General features: G+C 40.3%; 1 protein-coding gene across 3 annotated transcripts in view; it reads left to right on the forward strand.

The window, feature by feature from the left end:
- RSPO2 (R-spondin 2) overlaps window positions 1-24,387 on the forward strand; it is a 184,035-nt gene that overhangs the window by 73,286 nt on the left and 86,362 nt on the right. For 2 of the 3 annotated variants that reach the window (XM_075920218.2, XM_075920219.2), the window contains exons 3-4: window positions 4,633-4,821; window positions 20,038-20,181. In XM_075920218.2, the coding sequence (XP_075776333.1) occupies window positions 4,633-4,821; window positions 20,038-20,181 (333 nt within the window). The remainder of the gene's footprint in view (window positions 1-4,632; window positions 4,822-20,037; window positions 20,182-24,387) is intronic. The other variant, XM_075920220.2, reaches the window with a different exon arrangement.

Consider the following 24,387-nt stretch of genomic DNA (forward strand, 5'->3'; position numbering starts at 1 on the left):
CTGTTTTCAGTAAGTCAGTTTTGAACTGGCAAATTTCAGTTAAGTCCTGTGGCCAAGTTAATATTTAAAACAGACTTTTCATGACATTCTCATTTCAGAAGCCTTTCAAGCCATCCTTCCTTTGTTAACCTGCTGTGTTGAATCAGTGCATGGGAAATAATGTGACAGAGGGTGGTGTTTTTTGTGCAGCTGGAGAGAGGCAGAGTGATGAAAGCAGGCATGGAGGTAGGAATAGTGAAATAAAGGCTTTTCAGAGTCACTTTTAATATGTGTAAGGAGTGGAGACTGAGAACAAGAAGACGTAGACATCCACTTGGTCAGATGATGCCTTCTTTTGGCAGTAAGGCAGGAACTGAATTACAAGATTTATTGCATTGTCATTTTTATTGTAGAGAAAAGAACATAAATCTGTTGAAGACACAGCAGTTGGTAGTGCCCTAGAATTGTTACTCTCTGAAAGTTGTTTGCTGGCCCATGTGCAGATAAATTGGTTTCAGCCCACTCTGAGAAATAATTAGAAGGTCAAAAATAATTTGAAAAATGGCTAGCCAAAAATTCATACAGTAACAGCAAACTTTTTCTAAAGTACTTCAGAAGCAGGGAGCCTGCTAAACAACCTGTGAGCCATTGGACGATACAGATGCTAAAGAACCACTTAAGAGGAATAAGTCACTGTGAAGAAACTTAATCAGTTCTTTAAATTGGTCAGTGAGGGTATGTCTATACTAGCTCGTTAGTTCGAGCTAGGTAGGCAAATGAGGGAAACCAGAGTTGCAAATGAAGCCTGGGATTTAAATATCCTGGGCTTCATTTGCATGTTCCCGGGAGCCGCCATTTTTAAATCCCCCTTAGTCCGAACTCCGTGCCCATGGAATCGGATCTCTAATTCGAACTACCTACTCCGTGCTGCATGTAGCCGCGGGCACGGAGTTCGGACTAAGTGGGATTTAAAAATGGCAGCGCCCAGGAACATGCAAATGAAGCCCGGGATATTTAAATCCCGTGCTTCATTTGTAACTCTGGTTGCCCTCATTTGCCTACCTACTCTTCTGGTTGCCCTCATTTGCCTACGAACTAATGAGCTAGTGTAGACATACCCTGAAGGATGATTATTCAACTTGAGCCTTTTTTTTTTAAGTGAAAAAATCTGAGGAACTGTCCCAGATTGAGTTGTCATTAGAGGAGGCTTTGGAATAAGTTGATAAATTAAACAGTAATAAGTCACCAAGACTAGATGGCATTCACCCAAGAACTATGAAGGAACTGAAATGCGACATTGCAGAACTATTAACTCTGGTTTGTAACCTATCATTTAAATCATCCTTTGTACCAGATGATGGGAGGATAGTTATTGTGATGCTAATTTTATAAAAGACACCAGAGGCAATTACAGATTGGTAAGTTTAACTTAGTAACCAGGCTAACTATAAGAACTATAGGAAACTATAGGAAAGAATAGAATTATTAGACACATAGATGAACGTGAATTGTTGAGGAAGAGTCAACTTGGTTTTTATGAACGGAAGCCATGCCTCACCATTCCTCAGTTCTTGGAAAGGGTTAACAAGTATGTCAATGAGGGGGATCCAGTGGATGTATGGAACTTAGATTTTTCAGAAAGCCTTTGACATGGTAGGAATAAATGGTCAGTTTCCAGAATGAAGAGAGGTCAATGATTGTGTCTCCCATGGGTCCGTACTGGGACCAGTCCTATTCAATCTACTATATATCAATCTCTGTGTCTTCTGTCCGTTTGTTCAAGAACTCTTCCAAAATAGTAAGAGGTAGGACCACCAAATCAGTATACAGCTTTTTCTTATAACTTAAAGCAAATTAAGAGTTTGATTGTGAGACCTGGAGAGGGATGGGTGCTGACGTTTCCCCCCTCCTGATTTGTATAGGAACATTGCTAGCTGTTTCCCTTCAGCAGGGAGCAAGGGGAAAATGCCCTCTGACTGGGGAGTGCAGGAGGCAGACAAATCTGAACCTGCCTAAGCTGAGGGATATGTACCCCTTCTCTGGCTATGCCAGCTAGAACTGCAGCGGCCATGGAGAGATACTTCTTACCTGGTCTGAAGCTGCTGTGATGAGAGAGGACTGGTGTAATCCTCTCTCTCCAAGGAAACCTGCATACTGAACCACTCATCTCCAGCCCCTCCCCAGAGTAATGATTTAAATGAAGTATACACATTTATTTTATTATCCAAAAAACACAAAAATTGAATTAAGGACCTGAGCAATGCTGAGTAAATCATCTAGCATATTTATAAATGATCAGGGAAAAGTAGTAACAGTGAGATGGCAAAATGTACAGATGGTACAAAACTACTCAAGATAGTTAAATCCAAAGCAGATTAAAAAGACTTACAAAGGGACTTTACAAAACTGTGTGAATGTAAATTACACACCTTCTGGGTGTAGTGTATTGTCCTAGCTAGTGACACTGAGAATACTTGCAGAGAGAATAATGAGTCTGCTCTACTGCCTTAGCTGAGAGCCAGCTGGCTTTTAGCTCATGCTATAGAGGCTCATGCACCAAGCTCCAGGTTTGGTTCCGCCTGTCAGAGTTACACTGGGTCAGTAAAATAGCAGATGAAGTTGCAAAATAATGCATATTGAAAAACATAATCCTAACTATACGTATTAAATGATGGTGTCTAAATTAGCTGTTACCAGTCAAGAATGAGATCTGAAAGTCATGGTAAATATTGTTCTGAAAAGATCTATTCAATAAGCAGCAGCAGTCAAAAAAAAAAAAAAAAAAAAAAAAAAAACCTCAAAGAATGTTAGAAAAGCATTAGCAACGGGACAGATAACATGACAGAAAACTTAATAAAGTTGCTATATAGTAGGCCCACATCCATAAATATTGTGTGCAATTCTTGTTACCCCATTTCAAATGAATATATTAGAACTGGAAAAGATACAGAGAAAGGACAACAAAAATGATTAAGGGTAAGGAACAGCTTCCTTAGTCGGAGAGATTAATAAAATTGAGACTTTCAGTTTGGAAAGAGGCATCTTGGAGGGGAATATGAAAGAGGTCTATGAAACCATGACAGGTGAGGAAAATGTGAATAAGGAAATGTTATTTACTCTTTCTCATAAGGGGAAAACTAGGGGTCATCAAAAGAAAATAATAGGCAGTGGGTTTAAAATAAAAAAGAGGAAGTACTTCTTCACAAAATCCATAATCAACCTCTTTGCCAGAGAATGTTGTGAAGGCCAAGACTACTACAGATTCAATAAAGAACTGGATAAATTAATGGAGGATAGTGCATCAGTGGCTATTAGCAACAATGGGCAGGGATGGTGTCCCTAGCCTCTGTCTCCCTGAAGCTGGGAATGGGCAACAGGGGATGGTTCCCTTGTTGTTGACCTGTTTTTTTCATTCCCAGTGGTGCACCTGGCATTGGCCACTGTTGGAATATAGGGGTATGTCTAAACTACATGGGTCCATTAATGGAGCCATGTAGATTAGTCAGGACGGCAAAGGGAAATGAAGCCACGATTTAAATAATCGCAGCTTCATTTACATCAAAATGGCCGCCACGATGTGCCAATCAGCTGATTGTCGACTCAGCGCGGTAGTCTAGATGGGGATCTGCCGACCCCAGAAACCTTCGTTGGCAGATCCTTTATGCCTCGTTTACCATGACAAAGGGTTCTGGGGTTGGCAGATCCCTGTCTAGACTACCACGCTGAGCTGACAATCAGCTGATCGGCACAGTGCGGCGGCCATTTTGATGTAAACGAAGCTGCAATTATTTAAATTGTGGCTTCATTTCCTTTTGCCGTCCTGACTAATCTACATGGCTCCGTCAACAGAGCCATGTAGTTTAGACATACCCTTGGATACTGGCCTAGATGGACTTTTGCTCTGACCTAGTGTGGCTGTTCTTATGTTCTTAAATATTCATGATTTAAAAAATCCATCACAGTTGGCCATGAATGAAACTATTGTTGGTATTTTCATCAGAGAGACCAAGAAGTGACTACATAGAAACTATGCTACCTTTGTACCCTAAGAGTTGGTCACCTCAAGCAAAACAGATATTGGGGAAAACTTGTACTGCTATTATCTGTACTACTCCTGTTCAATCAATAGAAACCTTTTCACATGTCATTTATATGCACTTAAGAATTCTGGCATCAGTGTCCTTTAAAAAATATGCTTTGGCATTATAACTAGATTTCAAGAGGAAATGACACTCACAGAAATCCGGCAGGCAGAACTGTGTGCGTGTGTCTGTTTCAGGATACCAGTCTTCTACTGTGTGCTGCTGCTGTCATGAGCATGTAGAGTGTGATCCAATGATTTTAATTGCTCTACTGCAACTAATTTGAATTCTCTTGCTCTCCAGTTGTATGTAAAATAATACACTCCAGATTAATGAAATGAAAGTTTATCAAATAGCATCACACACTAATATAAAAATGGAGATTGTATTTTTAATCAGTATAAATTAAATATTTCATTTCCATTGCAGATGTGTTAAAATCTTCAGACAATTGTAAGTTTTATCCTTTCCAAACTACTAGTATTGATGCAGTAGATAAACAACATTTGTGTGTGTGTTTTTCAGCAAAACTATTCCCAAAACTATTAAAATGTATTGTTTTACTTTGCAGCTAACTATGGACCAAACCCAATCTGCAAAGGCTGTTTGTCTTGCTCAAAGGATAATGGGTGCATCAGATGCCAGCATAAATTGTTTTTCTTTCTTCGACGAGAAGGAATGAGGCAGTATGGAGAATGCTTGCATTCCTGCCCATCAGGATACTATGGCCTCCGAGCTCCAGATATGAACAGATGTTCAAGTAAGTTTCTGATGTATCTTTTTGCAACTGTATCATGTTGTTGTCTTATTCATTTTATGATCTATTATAAACCTACTGCCTACCTAGTTATCCCCCATTGTGTATTTGTCCATTTAATTTATTTTCCTAAGTGTAGTATTTTGTACTTTACTGAATTTCATCTTGTTGATTTCAGATCAATTCTCTTATTTGCCAAGGTCATTTTGAATTTTAATCTTGTTCATCAAAATGCTAGCAACACCTACCATCTAGGGCTGTGTCTACTCAGCAGTGCTATTTCAGAATAACTGATGTTCTTCTGAAATAACATAGTCTGTGTCTACACTACAAACAGTTATTTCAACATAATGTCACAATAACGTTGAGCTGGAGGACATCTTTCTCTGATTCCTGTAACCCTCATTTTATGAGGAGTAAGAAAATTCAGGGGAAGAGTGTTCTAACTCAGGCTTTCCTGCTGCTATGTAGACAGCAGCAAAAGCTGAAATAAGCTATTTCAACTTAAGCTACGCAATTGATATAGCACAAGTTGCGTAGCTTATTTCAGCTTTCACCCTGCTCTTTAGATGTGCCCTTGATGTCATCAACAAATTTATCATTGTAATTTTATATCATTATCCGAGAGTCATGAATTAAAAATATTGTACTGGACCCAGGACTGATCTGAGCAGTTCCCTACTAGATATGTTCCCCAAGATTGATAGCAAACTTAAATAACTATTGTGTCTTTAATAACTATTTTTTCAAATAGTTGTGCATTCACCTTTTAATAATTTCATGTAATTCAAATTTACCAAGTTTGCTTATGAGAATATTATGTGGGACTATGTCAAAAGCCTTACTAAAATCAATATAAATCACATTTTCAGCTCTCCTCTATCAACTAGGCCAGTAAACCCGTAAAGGAAGAAAATAAGGCAGGTTTGGCATAAGTTGTTCTTGACAAATTCATGTTAGTTATTACTAAAATTATATTCTCCTCTACATGCTTACAAATATTTTGCTTAATCATTTGCTCCAGTACCTGTACAGATACCAAAGTTAGGATCACTGGTATATAATATTGTTCTCCCTCTTTAAAGACAGACATGTCCTCTCTCTCCTTGTTCCCACATTCAGGTGAATAATCTCCCACACTCCAAACTTGTCCCAACATTAGAATGTTGCAACTTTAATAAAACAGATTCACCATTTAAAAAAAAAACTTCAACATTTAGTTATTGTTTTGAGATTTCACAGTCCACTGATCAGTAACAAGATTCAGATATGCGTGTTTGGGCTTGGAAACACTGGCATATTTTAAATAAATGGGCACAAGTAATTCCACAAATATCTACTAGTTGTGGGTATTCATGTCGATTCTCTAGATGCTTATGACAGGCTGTTACACAACTTGGCCATGAAGTCTGTCAATGTATACAATGTTCCCACTACTGCCTTGTGTTTTTGATTGTCATATTTCACAGCCTAACCAGAATTAGGTCAGCAAACCACTAAAAAAAAGCTTTTGTGCTTCTTGAAATGGGGCTGTCACTAAGTATGTGGCACTCCTCCTTTAGAGTTCAGAAAATGAGGCAACAATGTAGTATCGAGGTCCACCATGCTTGTAGAAGGTGAATGCTAACTTTCAAGTGAGACATAAACCCAAGGTCCACATGAGGTCCTTTCGTGGCACTTTGCACAAGAATAGAAGCATTAACTGCTCTGGCCAGATTCCAACTTGTATACTGACATTCTGCCTGTTTTTCTAAATTCACTGTGCAGTTTCAGTTGGATATGTTATTTTTCACTTTCTGCTCCTAACTTTTATGTCAAGTTGTTGAGTGTTGCCTAATATTTACCATGTGGCTACATGGAGGATTAAATGATCCCAGTGTATATTTTGTATATCCCTTTTGTAAAGTGTATTGGGATCTTGGCCTTCATTTGCATAGTTTAATTGTGAACTCAACAACTTGTCTGCTTTAAACCTTTTTTTTTCTTGGTTTAAACTTGGTTTAAACAAATTTGTACGTGTTGTTCGAAAGCTATTTCCATTGCTGTTATGGGAAATATGGTCTAACATAACTCTGAGACATGTATGTTTGTTTCCCAGCAATAATAAGGACTTTCTTGAGTTAGGTAAGGGTTAATATGTGTGTCATTCAATTCTTTCAAGAAAAAAAATCTTTTTGATGGAGTTCAGTTTGAGAACTCAGTTTAGCTTCTTTACACTACACGATGTACACAAGGTAATTTTTGGCTGTGACAATGTTTTTAATCCTGAATTATGGGGCAGATTTTTTTCAAATACACATATGTATATTAAGTGCCCAACTTCCATTGATATTTGTTGAGTGTTGAGTACGCACAATGACATTGAAACAATTTGTATAGTGTGGGGGGAGGAGGGGTACCGAAAGCAATTGAACAAAACTCTCAACTCTATAGGATGAAAACCACTTTAAACCTGCAAGTGCTGCCACATCCCAGGAGTAACTAGTTCAACACTCATTGGCATCCAACTGCCCTTTGAGCTTTTGAAAATCTTCTTTTTGAGATTAATGATGCCCTTCATATGTAGACCAATTCTGATTCCCTTCAAATAATATTTATGAAAAAGATTATGTTGAAAATTATCACTAGCTGGTTTATATGTATGGCCCAGCTTTGTCTTCATTCTTGGTTCGGTGCTCATGTGTGACATACATAGAAACACAGCTAGCAACTGTGTTCTTCAGGGCTATGTCTAGACTGGCATGATTTTCCGGAAATGCTTTTAAAGTTTTCCGTTAAAAGCATTTTCGGAACAGAGCATCTAGATTGGCACGGACGCTTTTCTGCAAAAGCACTTTTTGTGGAAAAGCATCTGTGGCCAATCTAGACACACAAAAAAGCCCCGATTGCCGTTTTCGCGATCGGGGCTTTTTTGCAGAAAACAAATCTCAGCTGTCTACACTGGCCTTTTTGCGCAAACGTTTTGCGCAAAAGGGACTTTTGCCCGAACAGGAGCAGCATAGTATTTCCACAAAAAGCACTGATTTCTTACAGTAGGAAGTCAGTGCTTTTGCGGAAATTCAAGTGGCCACTGTAGACAGCTGGCAAGTTTTTCCAGAAAAGCGGCTGATTTTCTGGAGAAAACTGGCCAGTCTAGACACAGCCCAGAAGTATTCCAAGTATGGTAAGATAAATATATGAAAAATAGAATACAATTCTTCACGTAGGATGGACTTTCTGAGACCATTGCCTCTTAAGTTTTATTGCTCAGATAGCATTTTCTTAGCTAAAAATATTAAACATGTTGGCTAGAATAAAATATCTTGTGAGTTTTAGGAGTTGACTCATATTAGTTATAGTGATTTCTGCCCTATTAATGTCTATTACAGTCACAAAAAATGTTTAACGTTTTATAATTCGAACATTTGCCCATTGTGCGAGAAGAGCAATATTGCATATTTTTATACAAAATGTTGACATGGTTTAAAAAGCATGAGCAATGCCAGACATAACACTGTAAATACTACAGCCAAATATAACAGCTCCAAAATTATGGAAATTTGTGAATTCCAAGACTAAGTTTCTTTGATAGATGCAACTGATTTATGCATTTTGAATTTGGAAAACTGTTAAAAAAGTTTTTCTGGTCAGGATGAGTCATGTAAGGATGGTTTGTGTACAGGAATGGACAAAGAGTTTTTTTGGGGCGAGAGAACTAATTGAATTATTGAGGGCATAAAGCTGAATGTTTCTGTGTAATCTTTGTTGTAGAAACAGAAATACTCAAAAGATTTCTCCCTTCCTCCCAATTTCTGAATAGGAGAATGTCAGAAGGAAATAAGCTCTCAGGAAAGTCCGCTATTTCTACTGGGGAATAAAATGAAACCCATAATTTCAGTGTATTGGTTCTACTTTAGGCTGTTTAAGATAAACCCCTCTTGAATCTTTTTGCATAACAACTGCCTAAACTGACCTTTGCCTTTCCCTTTTTGGAGTATACAAGAGCGTGGAGACTCATCATTCTTCTCACCTTTGACTAGGTACTCAGACTATTATGTAACTCTTCTTTCTATCTCATAAGTCAGACTCCTTCTCACCAAGGTGCCAAATAACATCCCAAAGTCTTCATTGTCAGAATGTAGTACTACTGTATCTTTATTACCCTTCCAGGGTCCACACTGAGGGCTCCCATTTCTTTAACAGTTTCCTCTCTTGGTCAGAGAGGATCCATCTCTCTTCCTCCTGATGGGTTTTGTCCCCAGGAGAACAAACCCTTGCCTATATCATAATATTCCCAGTATACCAGACTGCCTGAACAGGCCATCATCTGCACTTGACTTTTTCTTTGAAGGCTAGGAACAGCTGTAACTTCCAGGAATTATAAGCATCACACAGCTCTTTAAAAGCAAGCACATTTAATCTTAACGTGAAATCACTACCAAAAAACAACAACAACAAAACCCACCACATTTATATATATATATATATATATATATATATATATATATATATATAATCCTAGGCACACAATACAAATATACCAGAGGTCATTCATCAGTCTTGTGGGCCTCAGTAGGCCAAAGGTCTTTCAGCCCAAACCAGGAAGCATTCGTTCATTTTTCTGGATCAGAAGGAAGGCCCTGAATCAGTTTAAAGTCAGTCTATTTATCCAAAAGTCCTGCTTGGTCTCTGGAATCCTGTTTGAACTGTATGTCCACACCACACCAGGTGATGGTCCTTCTCTGGAGTTGTTATAACCTGAATGAATTTGTCTAATTATCTCTTATTTTTCTTAGTTCCTGGAGGATCTGTGGTCACTCCACCTATCATGGGGTCTACTCACCAGTGAGGGACCCCCCTTGTAGCTGCATCTGAATATTAGCCCTTCTCTGTCGGACACACACAGCATCCCCTCTTGCTTTCTAGGTATAGCAGTACTTCTTCTTCATGGCCTTGTACCAAAGTCCCTATGCAATTTTCCTCTTCTTGGATAGCAGTCTCCCCAGACCAGCTGTCTGGGTGCCAAGTCAAGGCTGTGCCACTTTTTCAGTGACTGATAGAAGAAGTAAAACCCACTGTCTGCTCTGGTTTCCAGGCCAGGGACCCTTCAATCTGCAGTCAAGGTCTACACTGTCTCAATCCTGTCTGCCATTTACCTGTGCTTCTTCCTTCTTTGCCTTTTGTGGGTGTTTTTCTCCACCACTCCCTAAGGGTAAACACTTTTTTTAGGATCAGAGTCCCAGGGCTTCTGCCCTGCCCCTCAGGTTTCCTCCTCTCTTCATTAGGCCCAATTGTGACTGTAGAGTTCAACCTTGTAGCTCCCTACTGCTCTCACTGTCTGGCTTTTCACAAGTCCTGCCTGCTCCTAGGGCAGATGGGCTCCATGTCAATTTGTGCTTGTCAGTCAAGTCCATGTCCCTCGGAAGTGCAGCCCACTAGATTAATTATCCCTTCGGAGACACTTTAACTCCTTCAGGGGTGGTGTATGGTGAACACTGTCATACTTCTCATGGAATTATGTACAATTACTGGCCAGTAATGACAAACACATTTAATACAGTAAAATCTCCTAAAGATATTGCAGGAAATTGCCTTATCTGTCACAATCATCACTAGTCCCATTTGCCTAAAATAATGTTTAGCATAGAGTAAAAATTAATGAACAATCATAAAATAAGTTTTAACGAAATATATTTATTAAAGTTAGTATATTAAGTAATGTCTCCAAGTACTAAGCTTGTGTTACAAAATATCAAATCTTTACTTTGAAAATAACAGCTAAATTTCTTGGCTAATGCTCATATAGACTAGCCCATGGAATGCTATTCTAACTTTTTCTGAAATCTATATATCAGCTACAACTTCATAGCAAGACATCAGCAGATACACAGACCAGTTGGAGGAAGCAGTCAACTGGAAATCAAATCAATTCTTTTTAAGTTTTTTAAAAGTAGCTTTAGGTACTCTTGTTATTGTTTCCTTTAATTCAAAAAATGGCTTTATTTTAAAAACTGAAAAGAGACGAGTCTAGTATGTGGTCTAAAAAGTATTTGGGATTTTGAAAATAAAATTTAACTGCCAAGAATCTGAGGTTTAGATAAAATCTACTTTGCAGGCGCCTTATTTTTTTCCCAACAAAAACATGATAAGCATTTGGACACATCCTTCTTATTTTGTAACTTATTGGCCAAACTCTGTATCATTTCAGTAGGGCTGCCATAGATCTGTCTGGAAGCTAAAAATCCTGGCAATGCTTTAAATTAAGGTTCCTGAATCTGTAGTCAATTTAGATTTAACAAGACACTTGTATATTTGTAAAATACTAATTGATGTTTGAAAAGATACTTGTTGTGGCTTGGCAAGTGTTTAAAAGGGTGTCCATTAATAACAAATCCATGGTTTAACATACGAGATGAACATTACTAAGTGATTATTAAAGAATTCTCATAATGACAAAATTCTCATTCATCTATAGCTGCTCCTAGTGAGGCAGTAGGTCCATTTTATGCCCCCAGAAACTGATGTATCCATTGAGTTTGCAGATACTTCAATAGGAGACTTGTAAAGACTCTGTGAAAGGCCTATAGGGTGTTTCGATTTGTATCTTGAAGATGAAGCACAGGTGCTTAGGCCATTTTACTTAAACGTTTAAATAGATCCTCAGTTTTTTAATGTTGTAGCTTGAGATTTATGTTAAACTGGGGAGCTTTAGCCTCTGACCTCCTTTCTGTTCACCAAACTTTTATGTTCTCATTTTGCTCCTTGTTCTTCACAGATTTTTTTCCATTCATTTCCCTCTCTCTTCAACGCCAGCCAAGCTAACAGCTCTCCTCCATTTCTTGTCCTCTCACTCTTCCCAAAGTGACACTACTTAATCCTCCTCCAGCCCCCTCATCAGTTACTCCCTGAGTCCCCAATTTAAGAACATAAGAACATAAGAAAGGCCATACTAGGTCAGTATCCTATCTTCTGCCAGTGCCCAATGCCCCAGAGGGAGTGAACAGAACAGGTAATCATCGAGTGGACCCCTCATCCACACCCAGCCTCTGATAAACAGAGGCTAGGGACACCATTCCTGTCCATCCTGGCTAATAGCCATTGATTAACCTAACCTCCAAGAATCTATCTAGTTCTTTTTTGGAACCCTGTTAGTGGTATGTCTAGACTGTGGTGCTATTTAGGGATACCAGATGTATTTTGAAATAATAAGCTCGCTATTCTGACGTCCCTGTAACCCTAATTCCACAAGGATTAAGGGACATTTCGGAATAGTGGTTTATTTTAAATTAGATTGAAATAAGATATGCAATTTGTGTTGCTCAATTGCATATCTTATTTTGACCTACTGTGCAGTGTAAATACAACAAAGTCCTGGTCTTCACAACATCCTCTGGCAAGGAGTACCACAAGTTGACTGTGCACTGAGTGAAGAAAAACTTCCTTTTAGTTTTTTTAAATGTGCTATCTATTAATTTCATTTGATGATCCTAGTTCTTATGTTATGGGAACAAATAAATAATTTTTCCTTATTCACTTTTTCCACACCAGTCATGATTTTATAAATCTCTATCATATCAGTACGTAGAACACTGTGGATTTCACTTAGCTTATTCTGTGTTTTTGTAAGTGTAAAATAGATAACTCTGCATTACCAAACTAGCTATAAATTGACACTGGAATGATCATTTTTGTGTCTGGTGACCCTTTCTCAAATTAGGGTACGTCTAGACTACATGCCTCTGCCGACAGAGGCATGTAAAATAGGCTCCCCAACATAGTCAATGAAGTGGGGATTTAAATATCCCTGGCTTCATTAAAATAAAAATGGCCACCGCACTATGCCGGCTCAGCTGATTGTCGGCACAGCGCGCGAGTCAAGACACAGATCGGTCGACAGGGAAAGTCTTTGTTGACTACTCCTGTAAACCTCGTTTCATGAGGCATGCAGGGGCGATCGAAAGAGGCTTCCCCTGTCGACTGATCTGCCTCTAGACTCGCGCGCTGTGCTGATGATCAGCTGAGCCGGCACAGCGCGCCAGCCATTTTTATTTTAATGAAGCCGGGGATATTTAAATCCCTGCTTCATTGACTATGTCGGTTAGCCTATTTTATATGCCTCTGTCAGCAGAGGCATGTAGTCTAGACATACCCTTAGTGTGGGCATGTCTACACAGCACACTATGCCCAGGCTCTGGCTCTGCTTTAAGACCAAACACAGCTGCTATCCACACAGATATTAGTCTGATTAGGCAGACCTTAGTGGGGAGGAGATGGGCAGAGCCTGAGTTCCACTGTAACACAAATCAGTGCCAAGTCATCTTGCAGAGTGGACACTGCTCAAGTAGAGGCCATCAGAATTGGATCTGGAGAGTCTGCCAATAATTTCCCATAATCCTCTGGTATTTCCCATCCCTTCAATTCCAAAACTTGTCACTTACTGCTCAGGAACAGGAAGAGATCTCTTGGTTGAAACACAGCTGTTTGGAGTTTGACCCTTCATTTACACAAGGCCTATTCAATTGAAAAAAATAATCAGCGGTAAGGATTAGGTTTGAGAAAACATCACCAAAACAGACTCTATGTGCTGGGATCTGGATATAATTTAAGATCTGAATTTGTACTTCAAATGTTTCCACTCTTTAGTCAGTCTTAAGAAATTACAAATAAACATCTTAGTCCCTTAATACTGGCTTTTTAAAAGCAGACTTAGGATTTTAGTATTAGAGTCAGGAAGACAAAAACAGATTAGAAAATTTGTTTAATGTCACTTTGGTTCCTCTGTTTATTTATTACTCCTGAATATGACCATAATTTGAGTATGATTTGCTAGTAGAGTCTTTGTTCAACACAATTTTTTAATGCTCCATTTATGTAATTGTCTATAAATATTAATTTTTTCCACCTGAGATTTATTTTCTGGCCTTCAAATAAACTGGCACTGAAAATGTTAGTATTAAGGAGCTTATGAAATCTGAACTCTAATATTCTATAACCAGGATTTAAGGATATTTCTTACAGCAGCAGATCGATTTGTCCTAAAGCAATCATATTTGGAACAGATTGAAACTTGTCAGGAAATATTATCATCTTTGAAAAAAATTCATGAATTTTGATATGCAAAGTTTTCTGGATAAAATTTACAAAAACTTCAAAGTCTCATTTTCAAAAGTGACTTGAGTGCTTAGGAGTATAAATCTCATAGAAAGCCACGTTCCTAAATCATGTTGTCATTTTTGAAATTGTGACAGTACTATACATTTAGAACAGTCTTAAGTTTCTGCATTCAGGCTCTTCCCTGATTGTGGTTCGATCTTCCCATCTGCTGCTTCTTCCCTATTGAAAAAAGATATAATTCTAATGAGATAAGTCAGTCTCTGCTCTTATAAATGGATGAAACACCACTGAAGTCGATGAACATAAGAACAGCCATATTGGGTCAGGTCCAGCAGGGCTGGGAAGGGCATTCATATAGAATCAGAAAGACAAAGCACCAGTTTGGAGAGGGCCTTGTTGGAGCATAGGAGCTGACGTAGGACTGAACATCATCCTACATTTGTGGGCACCAAAATGAGCAGTCTGTAACAAGAAAAGTCTTGGAATGGCCAAAGTGACCTGCCCAGAGAGTATCATGATGTACATGCAGCATTTCTGGTCTTGGGACTTCTTTGAGAGGCCATTGACATAGAGAAAGTCATTGATCCAGGAATAATGTCATGAAGTGATACTGGGGAGACCTGAGAAGAGGTTATGAGTTTAAAAGCAAAAGAACTGTAAGGCAGGGCTTCTTAAAGCATGGCAAGTAAGTCCTATGATGCAGACCTACAATGAAATGGTGTGGTTCTGTAATATGCCTCATGGTGACTCTTCTGCACTTTTTACTGTGCCAGAAGGTGGCCCCTTAGCAGCTTCTATATAGTATTCCCCTTTTTCTGAGAGGTCATCAGCCTTGCATTCTTATTGCCTGCATGATACAGGATTGTGAAATCAAATCTAGAGAAGAATAAGGCCCAGTGACACTTCCACTAATTCTGTGCCTTGACCAATAATAGATATTCTAGATGATCATAGGTATTCTGGATTCTTCTGGTTGGTTAAGACTGTAGACAAGGTTACCAAGTCTCCAATACAACCTTAATGGCACATAATTCCTCTGCTATTTTATAGTTGCATGTGGCTGGGGTGAATTTTCATGAAGTTCGAGACTTCTAGTAGCTTATTTGTGTAGACGGTGTGTGGTGGGTGCATCAAGGGTGAGGAGTGATCACTGTGTTCTGCTCTTTGGTGAGCCATGTCTATTTTGGGGGTATTATTAATTAGGTGGAAGATTGTCCCCCCCCCCCCCAATCATAAGGCTTATGGGAGTATGTGCTGTGTGGCAGTGTGATGTATCTGAGTGTCGGGATCATAGAATTCTTAAAGTAGTACAGAAATGTCTTTTTCATTAGCCCATCTCTACTCAAATGAATCTGGAGTAAGTTACATGTTAAGAGTCAGGTAATCAGAATCAGTCATCTTCATAAGAAAAAGGAATGAATCTGAGTTGCTCTAAAATCTCAGTTCAACATTAACTATGGAGCTGCTGCCGGTGCCTCCATAATATAATTATAACATTGTGGACTTTGTAGTAATACAATAAAACACAAATTAAAAACAAACCAACCCTCCCCACCCTTCAAAGAAAAACCTCCGAACTACCAAAAAAGGCAAAGTAAATGATGGAAATAAGAGAGGAATTTTGAATTATGATCAAGAAACTGAAATAGAATATAATTATTAATTTAACTTTTAAACATGCTCTTTGCATATGTTTTGTTAAACCAAAACAGGGAAAGTTTTAAGGGAGTGTCCATAAAGTCAGGTGAAGTGAAAATTAATCAAGCAATAGGACAGCACTTTTATCAAAGGGTGCTTTTGGCAAGTGATTTTTTTTTATTTAAAACAGTACACAAATGAGTCATAGATTTTTAAAGCCAGAAGGAACCACCAGAACATTTAGAAATGAAATGTTCAAAACATGTTATTCCCTCTCAGTTTTGGAAGTAATAGATAATGCATTATTTCAAGTATATGTTTGCGTCACTTGGATGTGAAGGAGGGTCACATGATGTTAATGTTTCTTTTATATGTTCTGTTCTGCACCTCATCATTGGGCTAAATGATTTGGAAAAGCCTTGATGTCTTTTCAAACTGTCTTGTGTGGGTGGGCAAGAAGCAAATGTTTTTATTAATATTTAAACATACTGGACATTTGATTAAAGTATTGCAATTAATGAAATATTTGCAATGCATCTTGAATATAACAAACATACATTGCAGTTAACTGTTGCAGGATACCATCAGAACAAGTCACCTTGTGGCCTCATCCTGAAAGTGCATAGCAGTCTCAGGCTCTTAATTTGCAGTTCACATGCATTATAGGTTAAGTATTAAGGGCATGGTCAATTCCTGCCAATATTAAATATTTCTGTATCTTCCAACTAAGAATCTCAGGGTTTTGTTTTTGGTTTAGTTTCTTGTTTTGTTTTGTTTTGTTTTGTTTTGTTTTGTGGACATGAAACAATTATGTTAACTTCAATATGAGTTTTGCCTAAGTAAGGACTCTGGAAAACTATTCCCTACACTAAGGAATAGGATCTCAGGATCAGGGTTGATGGATGGAAGCTAATGTATGTTCTCACTGGCCATCACATCCTAGCCTTCTCCCTATACACATATGCTAGGCCCCTAGGAGATCCATTCAGAGAAAAAAAAAAGAGAGAGGAGATGATATAGCAGGGCAGCTGACCACCCCCTTTTTGGCAACTAAATTTTTGCTAAGTATCCAAACATTTGGGCATTTATTTAAACACAGTATCTGAATATCATTTTAAGGCTCTCTGGGGTCTAGTGCTAACAGCAGACTGCGCATGAGGAGAGAATGGGCAGTACAGTGGTTAGGGGATTAGCCTGGGACTGGATTTCCTGTTCTGCCACAGACCCCTTGGGTGACCTTGAGCAAATCACTTAGTCTCTCAGGATTCCAGCTATGCAATGTAGGGATGCACTTCCTTACTTCACAAGGATGTTGTGAGGATAAATATGTAAACAGATTGTGAGGGTCTCAAATGCTATGGCAACGGGAGCCATAAGGCTATGTCTATACTGTGAGTTACGGCTGTGATTCCTCTGTTTGTGCACACAGCCTCATGCTAGCTGCCATTTAGGTACCGTGAGTATACATTCAAGGGCAGCCAGTGTAGCACAGGAAGTGGTAGCAGAGGTATGGCTGAGCTGTGCCAAGTACATAACTCAGGAGTTTCAGGAAGGTTTGTAACTGGCATGACTCAGCTATACTCCTGCTATTGCCACTACAGCTATGCTGCTATTTATACACCCATTAGCTTTGTGAGAGCTAGCATGAGTGTGTGGTACACAGGCAGTGGAATCACACTCCTAGCTCATACTGTAGACATAGCCTAAGATAGATAGATGTGTAAGGGCAAGTCTACACCAGGAAATTATTTTGAAATAACAACTCCCGAAATAACTAATTTGAAATAGCATGTCCACACTACAGGGAAGTCTTGAAATTAGTCCAAGGCAAGCTCCCTTAATGTGGACACACTATCTTGACTTAGAGCCCCAGAAAGCACTGGGGAGTAGTTACTACTCTGAATGACTCTGGGGAGTAGTTATTTCGAAATAGCAGTAGAGCATCCATACTAACTCCCCAGTGTAGACTAGGGCTAAGAGAGGGAGAGCCTGAGGAGCCATTGCTTCATGTGGCATATTGTATGTTAAAAACCTGAGTAAGCTAAATTCTACATAATCACAAAGGGATTCCAAAATTCAAATTACTTTTCTTGTGCAAACTGCCTAATTTATAATCCAACATTACAATAAGAGTTGCTATAAATGTCTTGTGCTTCCCTAGCTGCTTCAGATGACAAAAAGTTCCATCAGTTTAAGTGGCCTTATTGTAATGTTTGGCATTCTAAGAGTCAAGAATAAATACTAACGTCTTTGTTTTTAAAAAATTTATAAACTTGCAAAGTTCCTAGGGGAAATTACAATAGCTATTTCAGAAGTACCACGCTGGGTCAACTTGCTCCTTTGGAAAAAGAAATGAACGACATAAGTAATAACAAAAACGGATACAATGTTGCATAAAATGAATTCCAAATGCTTTTCTGCAGTGACTTCAGATGGTTATTGACGGATATATTGATGCAGTTTATTATATTTAAAAATAATAAAATAAATATAAATAATAAAATATTTCAAATAATATGTCTGATTTATAGCGTATGTGTGTGTATATGTTCTTACTTTAGCAATATTTCTGTCATCCTTTGGATATTTTGCATTGGTGTGTGTGTTGGGACTTTACTAACCAAAACCTTGCAAAAAGAGTAATACTATATTATGTAATTATTGCATAAATAGCTTTTTAAGTATCCCTAATTTTCAGACCTCTTTCTCTTTCTCATATATATATATGTCGAAACTTCTCTAAATAAATGTGTGATCACATTTATTCCTGTTATCTTCCTGTTTTCCATACTAGCTCAATGTCTGACATTGATCTTTAAGGTTTTCATGGTTACTGATTTCTAAACGTTTACCTTTATTTTTTCAAGTAACACTATTAACTGCATTTTTAGTAATTTCCTTAATATCCATATCAGAAAGAAAGCTAATGTCTTAGAGATCCGGTGAAAATTAGAAAGCACAAGAAGTGAAGAATTGGTCCCTAGATGTATTGCTTTGGAGAAGCAGAAGCCTCTCTTTTGTCTGCTCCATGTGTACATCTGGACCAGAGTCTGGGATGAGGGAAAGACCATACTATGTCTTAGCTTATATATCCTCTGCAAAATTAGGTTTAATTGCCTTTTTCCTATTTAAAACAGTGTGAGTAATCCACGTATAAACATATGGATCATATGACATCTTCTCAAACATTGCTTCTGGGACACACAAGAGCAGGAGTAATACAGATATCTCTAAGTAACACAAAGGCATCAGTTTTATAATTAACTATAGCTGAGCAGTCAGTAAAAACAACGAGTATAAAATAGTTTCAGCATCATCAACACAGGGATTTCCTAAAAGCTAGCACTGTGATGATATATTTTAGAAAGGGGGAGAGAAAGCTGGTCAACAAGGGTACATCAAGACTGTAGCACTATTTCGGGATACCCGTTAACCCTCAAGGAATGAGGGTGTTTTGGAATAGCAGTTTATTTTGAAATTTGGTGCAGTGTAGATAGCACCAAATTTCAAAATAAGCTATTTCGAAATTAGATTGAAATAAAATACTCAATTTACGTAGCTCAAATTGCATATCTTATTTTGACCTACTGGTGCAGTGTAAATGCACCTCCACAGACAGAGAAAAGCAAACAAAATCCTGAAATGCAGCATGGAAAGGGAAGCTACTAAAATATGTTGTGAAAGAGATATATGGCATGTATATTTCTAACAAAAATGGAAGTAGAAAGTCAAGTTACTGAGTATTCAATATTATTTACCAATAAAATCTGAAGATCAGTGTATTGGTACCATAGCATATGGATTCAGTTTAGAAATAAAACATAGCATAAGAAAGCATTCTCTTGTGATTGCTGATAGTCTGTTCAGGGTCGACTAATAGAAATCATTTGGATCCTGTATGTAATAATAAGCAATGATATATGTTTTCACATTATACACTCCTCTTTCTCCAAACAGTTCTCTCCCCTCCTTTTGCCACACAAATATATTAAAATACAAATTTATTTGGGGGAGAAGGGGAGAACCACAACAAAATATAGTTCTATTAAACACAATGTTATCCCACAAAGGAGGATAGTCAGCTCAAAAGTTAAACTTTTCTGAAATTTCATTATATTTATTATTTACCATTTAAAGGCAAAAGAAAAATAGACATTTTAACTTATTTATGCATTTGGAAGCACTTTGTGCACAATTAACTTCACACTTTCCACTGTTGAGTCAGTTTCTGTTGTTTGGGCATGTCTTTAATATAGCAACAAAGAAGAAAAATTAAAAAATGGGAAAATGTAGTTATAAAACTACAGAAAATAGTACGAGAAATTCTAGGCAAATGTGGTAGCTAAAGATCATTTAAAAAAATACTGGGTGGATTTCAGATTGACTGCATCCCTTTGTAAACTTCTGGGTTTTTTTCTATATAATTGCTTTACAAGTGTTTTCATGTCTGGCCTTATTCTAACTGAAAACTTTTAAAATGTGTCTCAGGATGCAGAATAGAAAACTGCGACTCTTGCTTTAGCAGAGACTTTTGCACCAAATGCAAAGCTGGCTTTTACTTACACAGAGGCCGTTGTTTTGGAGAATGCCCAGATGGCTTTGCATCCTTAGAGGAAACTATGGAATGTGTGGGTGAGTGTCTTTGCACAACTTTATCATAGCAGTTAATTTTAATACCTGTATCTTTATGAAATGTCTGCTGGATTTATTCTGCACTTCTGATTACAAATGACTTATTAATTGGGACTGAAAATTATAAAAGTCTCATGCTGACATTTTGAATTCTCTAGATATTAAGGAGGACAAGTTCAAGTAATTACATCACACCATTTTTTTCCCCTTACCAATGTTGGTACATAAACCAGATGAAACTACGATTGTAATCTGGCTCTTAATTTTTTTTTGTCTCAATAAAGTAATCACTGTTTTCAGAAAAGCATTGCTCTCTATCATTGTGCTTTTTAAAAATCTGGAGAAATATGCAATGTTGGTGTGATCTCTTCTATATCAGAATTTGGTCAATTTTGTTACAAATCAGCATTATCCTTTTAAAAATCTCATCCTCCAGAAAACTTCTAAACTAATCCTTCACATATAATATATATAACTTCTAAATGTACACATACAATTTCATAAAATCAGAGAAAAAATGAGTAGTCCTGTGGTACCTTAGGGCATGTCTACACTACAAAGTTAATTCGAACTAACAGACGTTAGTTCGAATTAACTTTCATAGGTGCTACACTAGCGCTCCGCTAGTTCGAACTTAATTCGAACTAGAGGAGCGCTTAGTTCGAACTAGGAAAACCTCATTTTACAAGGATTAAGCCTAGTTCGAACTAGCTAGTTCAAATTAAGGGGTGTGTAGCCACTTAATTCGACCTAGTGGGAGGCTAGCCCTCCCCAGGTTTCCCTGGTGGCCACTCTGGCCAACACCAGGGAAACTCGTCTGCCCCCCTCCAGGCCCCGGACCCCTTAAAGGGGCACGGGCTGGCTACGGTGCCCGTGCCAGGTGCAAGCCTGCCAGCACCCAGCCAGCAGACCCTGCACCTGGCAGAGATCGAGCCACCCACCCGATGCCCCCCAGCCCTCCCCCTCTTCCCAGGACCAGGCTGGCGGCTCCCGGGAGCTTGCCCAGGACTGCAAGAGGCGGGCACCCGCCTGGTCTAGTGCGGACATCGTGGACCTCGTCCACGACCTCCACACTCGGCACAGGAAAGTGGCCGTCTAGGGCAGGAGAGCTGCCAGCCTGGCCACCCAGGATCAGGTTTGCATGAAAATCAAGGTAGTCCACTGAGACCCCCGACCCTGAACCCTGAGCTTACAATGGCCGTACTGCGTCAGACCAAAGGTCCATCTAGCCCAGTAGCCTGTCTGCCGACAGCGGCCAACCCTAGGGACCCTGGAGAGGATGGACCGAAGACAGTGACCAAGCCATTTGTCTCGGGCCATCCCTCTCCAGCCTTCCACAAACATTAGGCAGGGACACCACTCCTACCCCCTGGCTAATACCACTCCATGGACCCAACCTCCATGATTTGATCTCACTTCCCTTTAAACTCTGTTCTAGTTCTAGACTTCACAGCCTTCTGCAGCAAGGAGTTCCACAGGTTGACTCTTTGCTTTGTGAAGAACAACTTTCTGTTACTAGTTTGAAGCCTGCTACCCATTCCTTTCCTTTGGTGTCCTCTAGTCCTTCTTTATGGGAACTAATGAAGAACTTTTCTGTATGCACCCTCTCCACCCAACTCCTGCTTTTAGAAACCTCTATCCTGTCCCCTCTCCGTCTCCTCTTTTCTAAGCTGAAAAGTCCCAGTCTCTTTAGCCTTTCTTCATATGGGACCTGTTCCCAACCCCTGATCATTTTAGTTGCCCTCCCCTCTCCCAGCCTCTCTCTTCCCCTCTCCCACCTCCTTTTCCCAGTCTCCCCCTGTTTTGTTCAATAAAGACAGATTCAATTTTGGAAGACATGTTATCTTTATTTTGTACATCAAGAAGAGGGGCTAGGGAAGGGTAAGTGGAAGGAGGTGAGGGAGGAATGGGGCACGAGCCCCCGATGGGGAGGATTGGGCTGGCTCTGAGGGCTTCTGGGTGTGGAAGCTCTCCTGCAGCCCTCCAATTGCCCCCTCTCCCCAGATGGCAGCCTGCGGCAAGTGCAGCCGGACTGATGGCCGAGTGGTGTGATGTGCCGAGTGTGGGCACTCAGGGCACTCCAAGCCAGGACTGCTTTGCAAGCGGGGCACCCCTGAGAACTGTCTGTCCGGGGTGGGGGTTGGGACCCTTTAAGCACAGCCCTCGGCTAGCCTGAGACAGCATCTCCACGCTCTAAGTCCTCCTCTGATGCCCTGCCGGCACTGCTTCCGGCCATCCTTAAGCCCGGTTCAGGATCCACTTAATGTGGACATGCTAGTTCATATTAGCAAAATGCTAATTCAAACTAGTTTTTTAGTCTGGATGCGTTAGTTCGAATTAGCTTAGTTCGAATTAACTAATTTGAACTAAGTTAGTTCGAATTAACGTTGTAGTGTGACATACCCTTAGAGACTAACACAAAAATATGCATATAGAATCATGACCATTTGTGGGCAAAACCTACTCCCTCAGATGGGGTACGTCTATACTACAACGTTAATTCGAACTAACTTAGTTCGAATTAGTTAATTCGAACTAAGCTAATTGGAACTAATGCATCTAGAACTAAAAACTAGTTCGAACTAGCGTTTTTCTAATTCGAACAGCGCGTCCACATTAAGTGGACCCTGAAGAAGGGTTAAGGATGGCCGGAAGCAGTGCCGGCAGGGCATCAGAGGAGGACTTAGAGCGTGGAGATGCTGTCTCAGGCTAGCCGAGGGCTGTGCTTAAAGGGTCCCAACCCCCACCCCGGACAGACAGTTCTCAGGGGTGCCCCGCTTGCAAAGCAGTCCTGGCTTGGAGTGCCCTCAGTGCCCACATTGGGCACATCACAGCACTCGGCCATCAGCCCGGCTGCACTTGCCGCAGGCTGCCATCTGGGGAGAGGGGGCAATTGGAGGGCTGCAGGAGAGCTTCCACACCCAGAAGCCCGCAGGGCCAGCCCATTCCTCCCCATCGGGGGCTCGTGCCCCATTCCTCCCTCACCTCCTTCCACTTACCCTTCCCTAGCCCCTCTTCTTGATGTACAAAATAAAGATAACGTGTCTTCCAAAATGGAATCTGTCTTTATTGAACAAAACTGGGGGAGCCTGGGAAAAGGAGGTGGGAGAGGGGAAGAGAGAGGCTGGGAGAGGGGAGGGCAACTAAAATGATCAGGGGTTGGGAACAGGTCCCATATGAAGAGAGGCTAAAGAGACTAGGACTTTTCAGCTTAGAAAAGAGGAGACGGAGGGGGGACAGGATAGAGGTCTCTAAAAGCAGGAGTTGGGTGGAGAGGGTGCATACAGAAAAGTTCTTCATTAGTTCCCATAAAGAAGGCCTAGAGGACACCAAAGGAAAGGAATGGGTAGCAGGCTTCAAACTAGTAAGAGAAAGTTGTTCTTCACAAAGCAAAGAGTCAACCTGTGGAACTCCTTGCTGCAGGAGGCTGTGAAGGCTAGAACTGGAACAGAGTTTAAAGGGAAGTGAGATCAAGTCATGGAGGTTGGGTCCATGGAGTGGTATTAGCCAGGGGGTAGGAGTGGTGTCCCTGCCCAAGGTTTGTGGAAGGCTGGAGAGGGATGGCATGAGACAAATTGCTTGGTCACTGTCTTTGGTCCATCCCCTCCAGGGTCCCTAGGGTTGGCCGCTGTCAGCAGACAGGCTACTGGGCTAGATGGACCTTTGGTCTGACCCAGGACGGCCATTGTAAGCTCAGGGCTCAGGGTCGGGGGTCTCAGTGGACCCCCTTGATTCTCTTGCACACCTGCTCCTGGGTGGCCAGGCTGGCAGCTATCCCGCACAAGCCGGCCACTTTCCTGTGCCTCGTGCGGAGATCGTGGACAAGGTCCACGATGTCCGCACTAGCCCAGGAGGGTGACCAGCCGCCAGCCTGGTCCCGGGAAGAGGGGGAGGGCTGGGGGGCATCGGGTGGGTGGCTCGATCTCTGCCAGGTGCAGGGTCTGCTGGCTGGGTGCTGGCAGGCTTGCACCTGGCACGGGCACTGTAGCCAGCCCGTGCCCCTTTAAGGGGTCCGTGGCCGGGAGGGGGGTAGTAGAGTTTCCCTAGTGTTGGCCAGAGTGGCCACCAGGGAAACCTGGGGAGGGCTAGCCTCCCACTAGTTCGAACTAGGCTTAATTCTCGTGGAATGAGGATTACCTAGTTCGAACTAAGCGCTCCGTTAGTTCGAATTAAATTCGAACTAACGGAGCGGTAGTGTAGCGCCTA

The sequence above is a fragment of the Pelodiscus sinensis genome, chromosome 2 (assembly GCF_052426305.1).
Source record: "Pelodiscus sinensis isolate ZL-2025 chromosome 2, ASM5242630v1, whole genome shotgun sequence".
In the NCBI taxonomy this organism is placed as follows: domain Eukaryota; kingdom Metazoa; phylum Chordata; order Testudines; family Trionychidae; genus Pelodiscus; species Pelodiscus sinensis.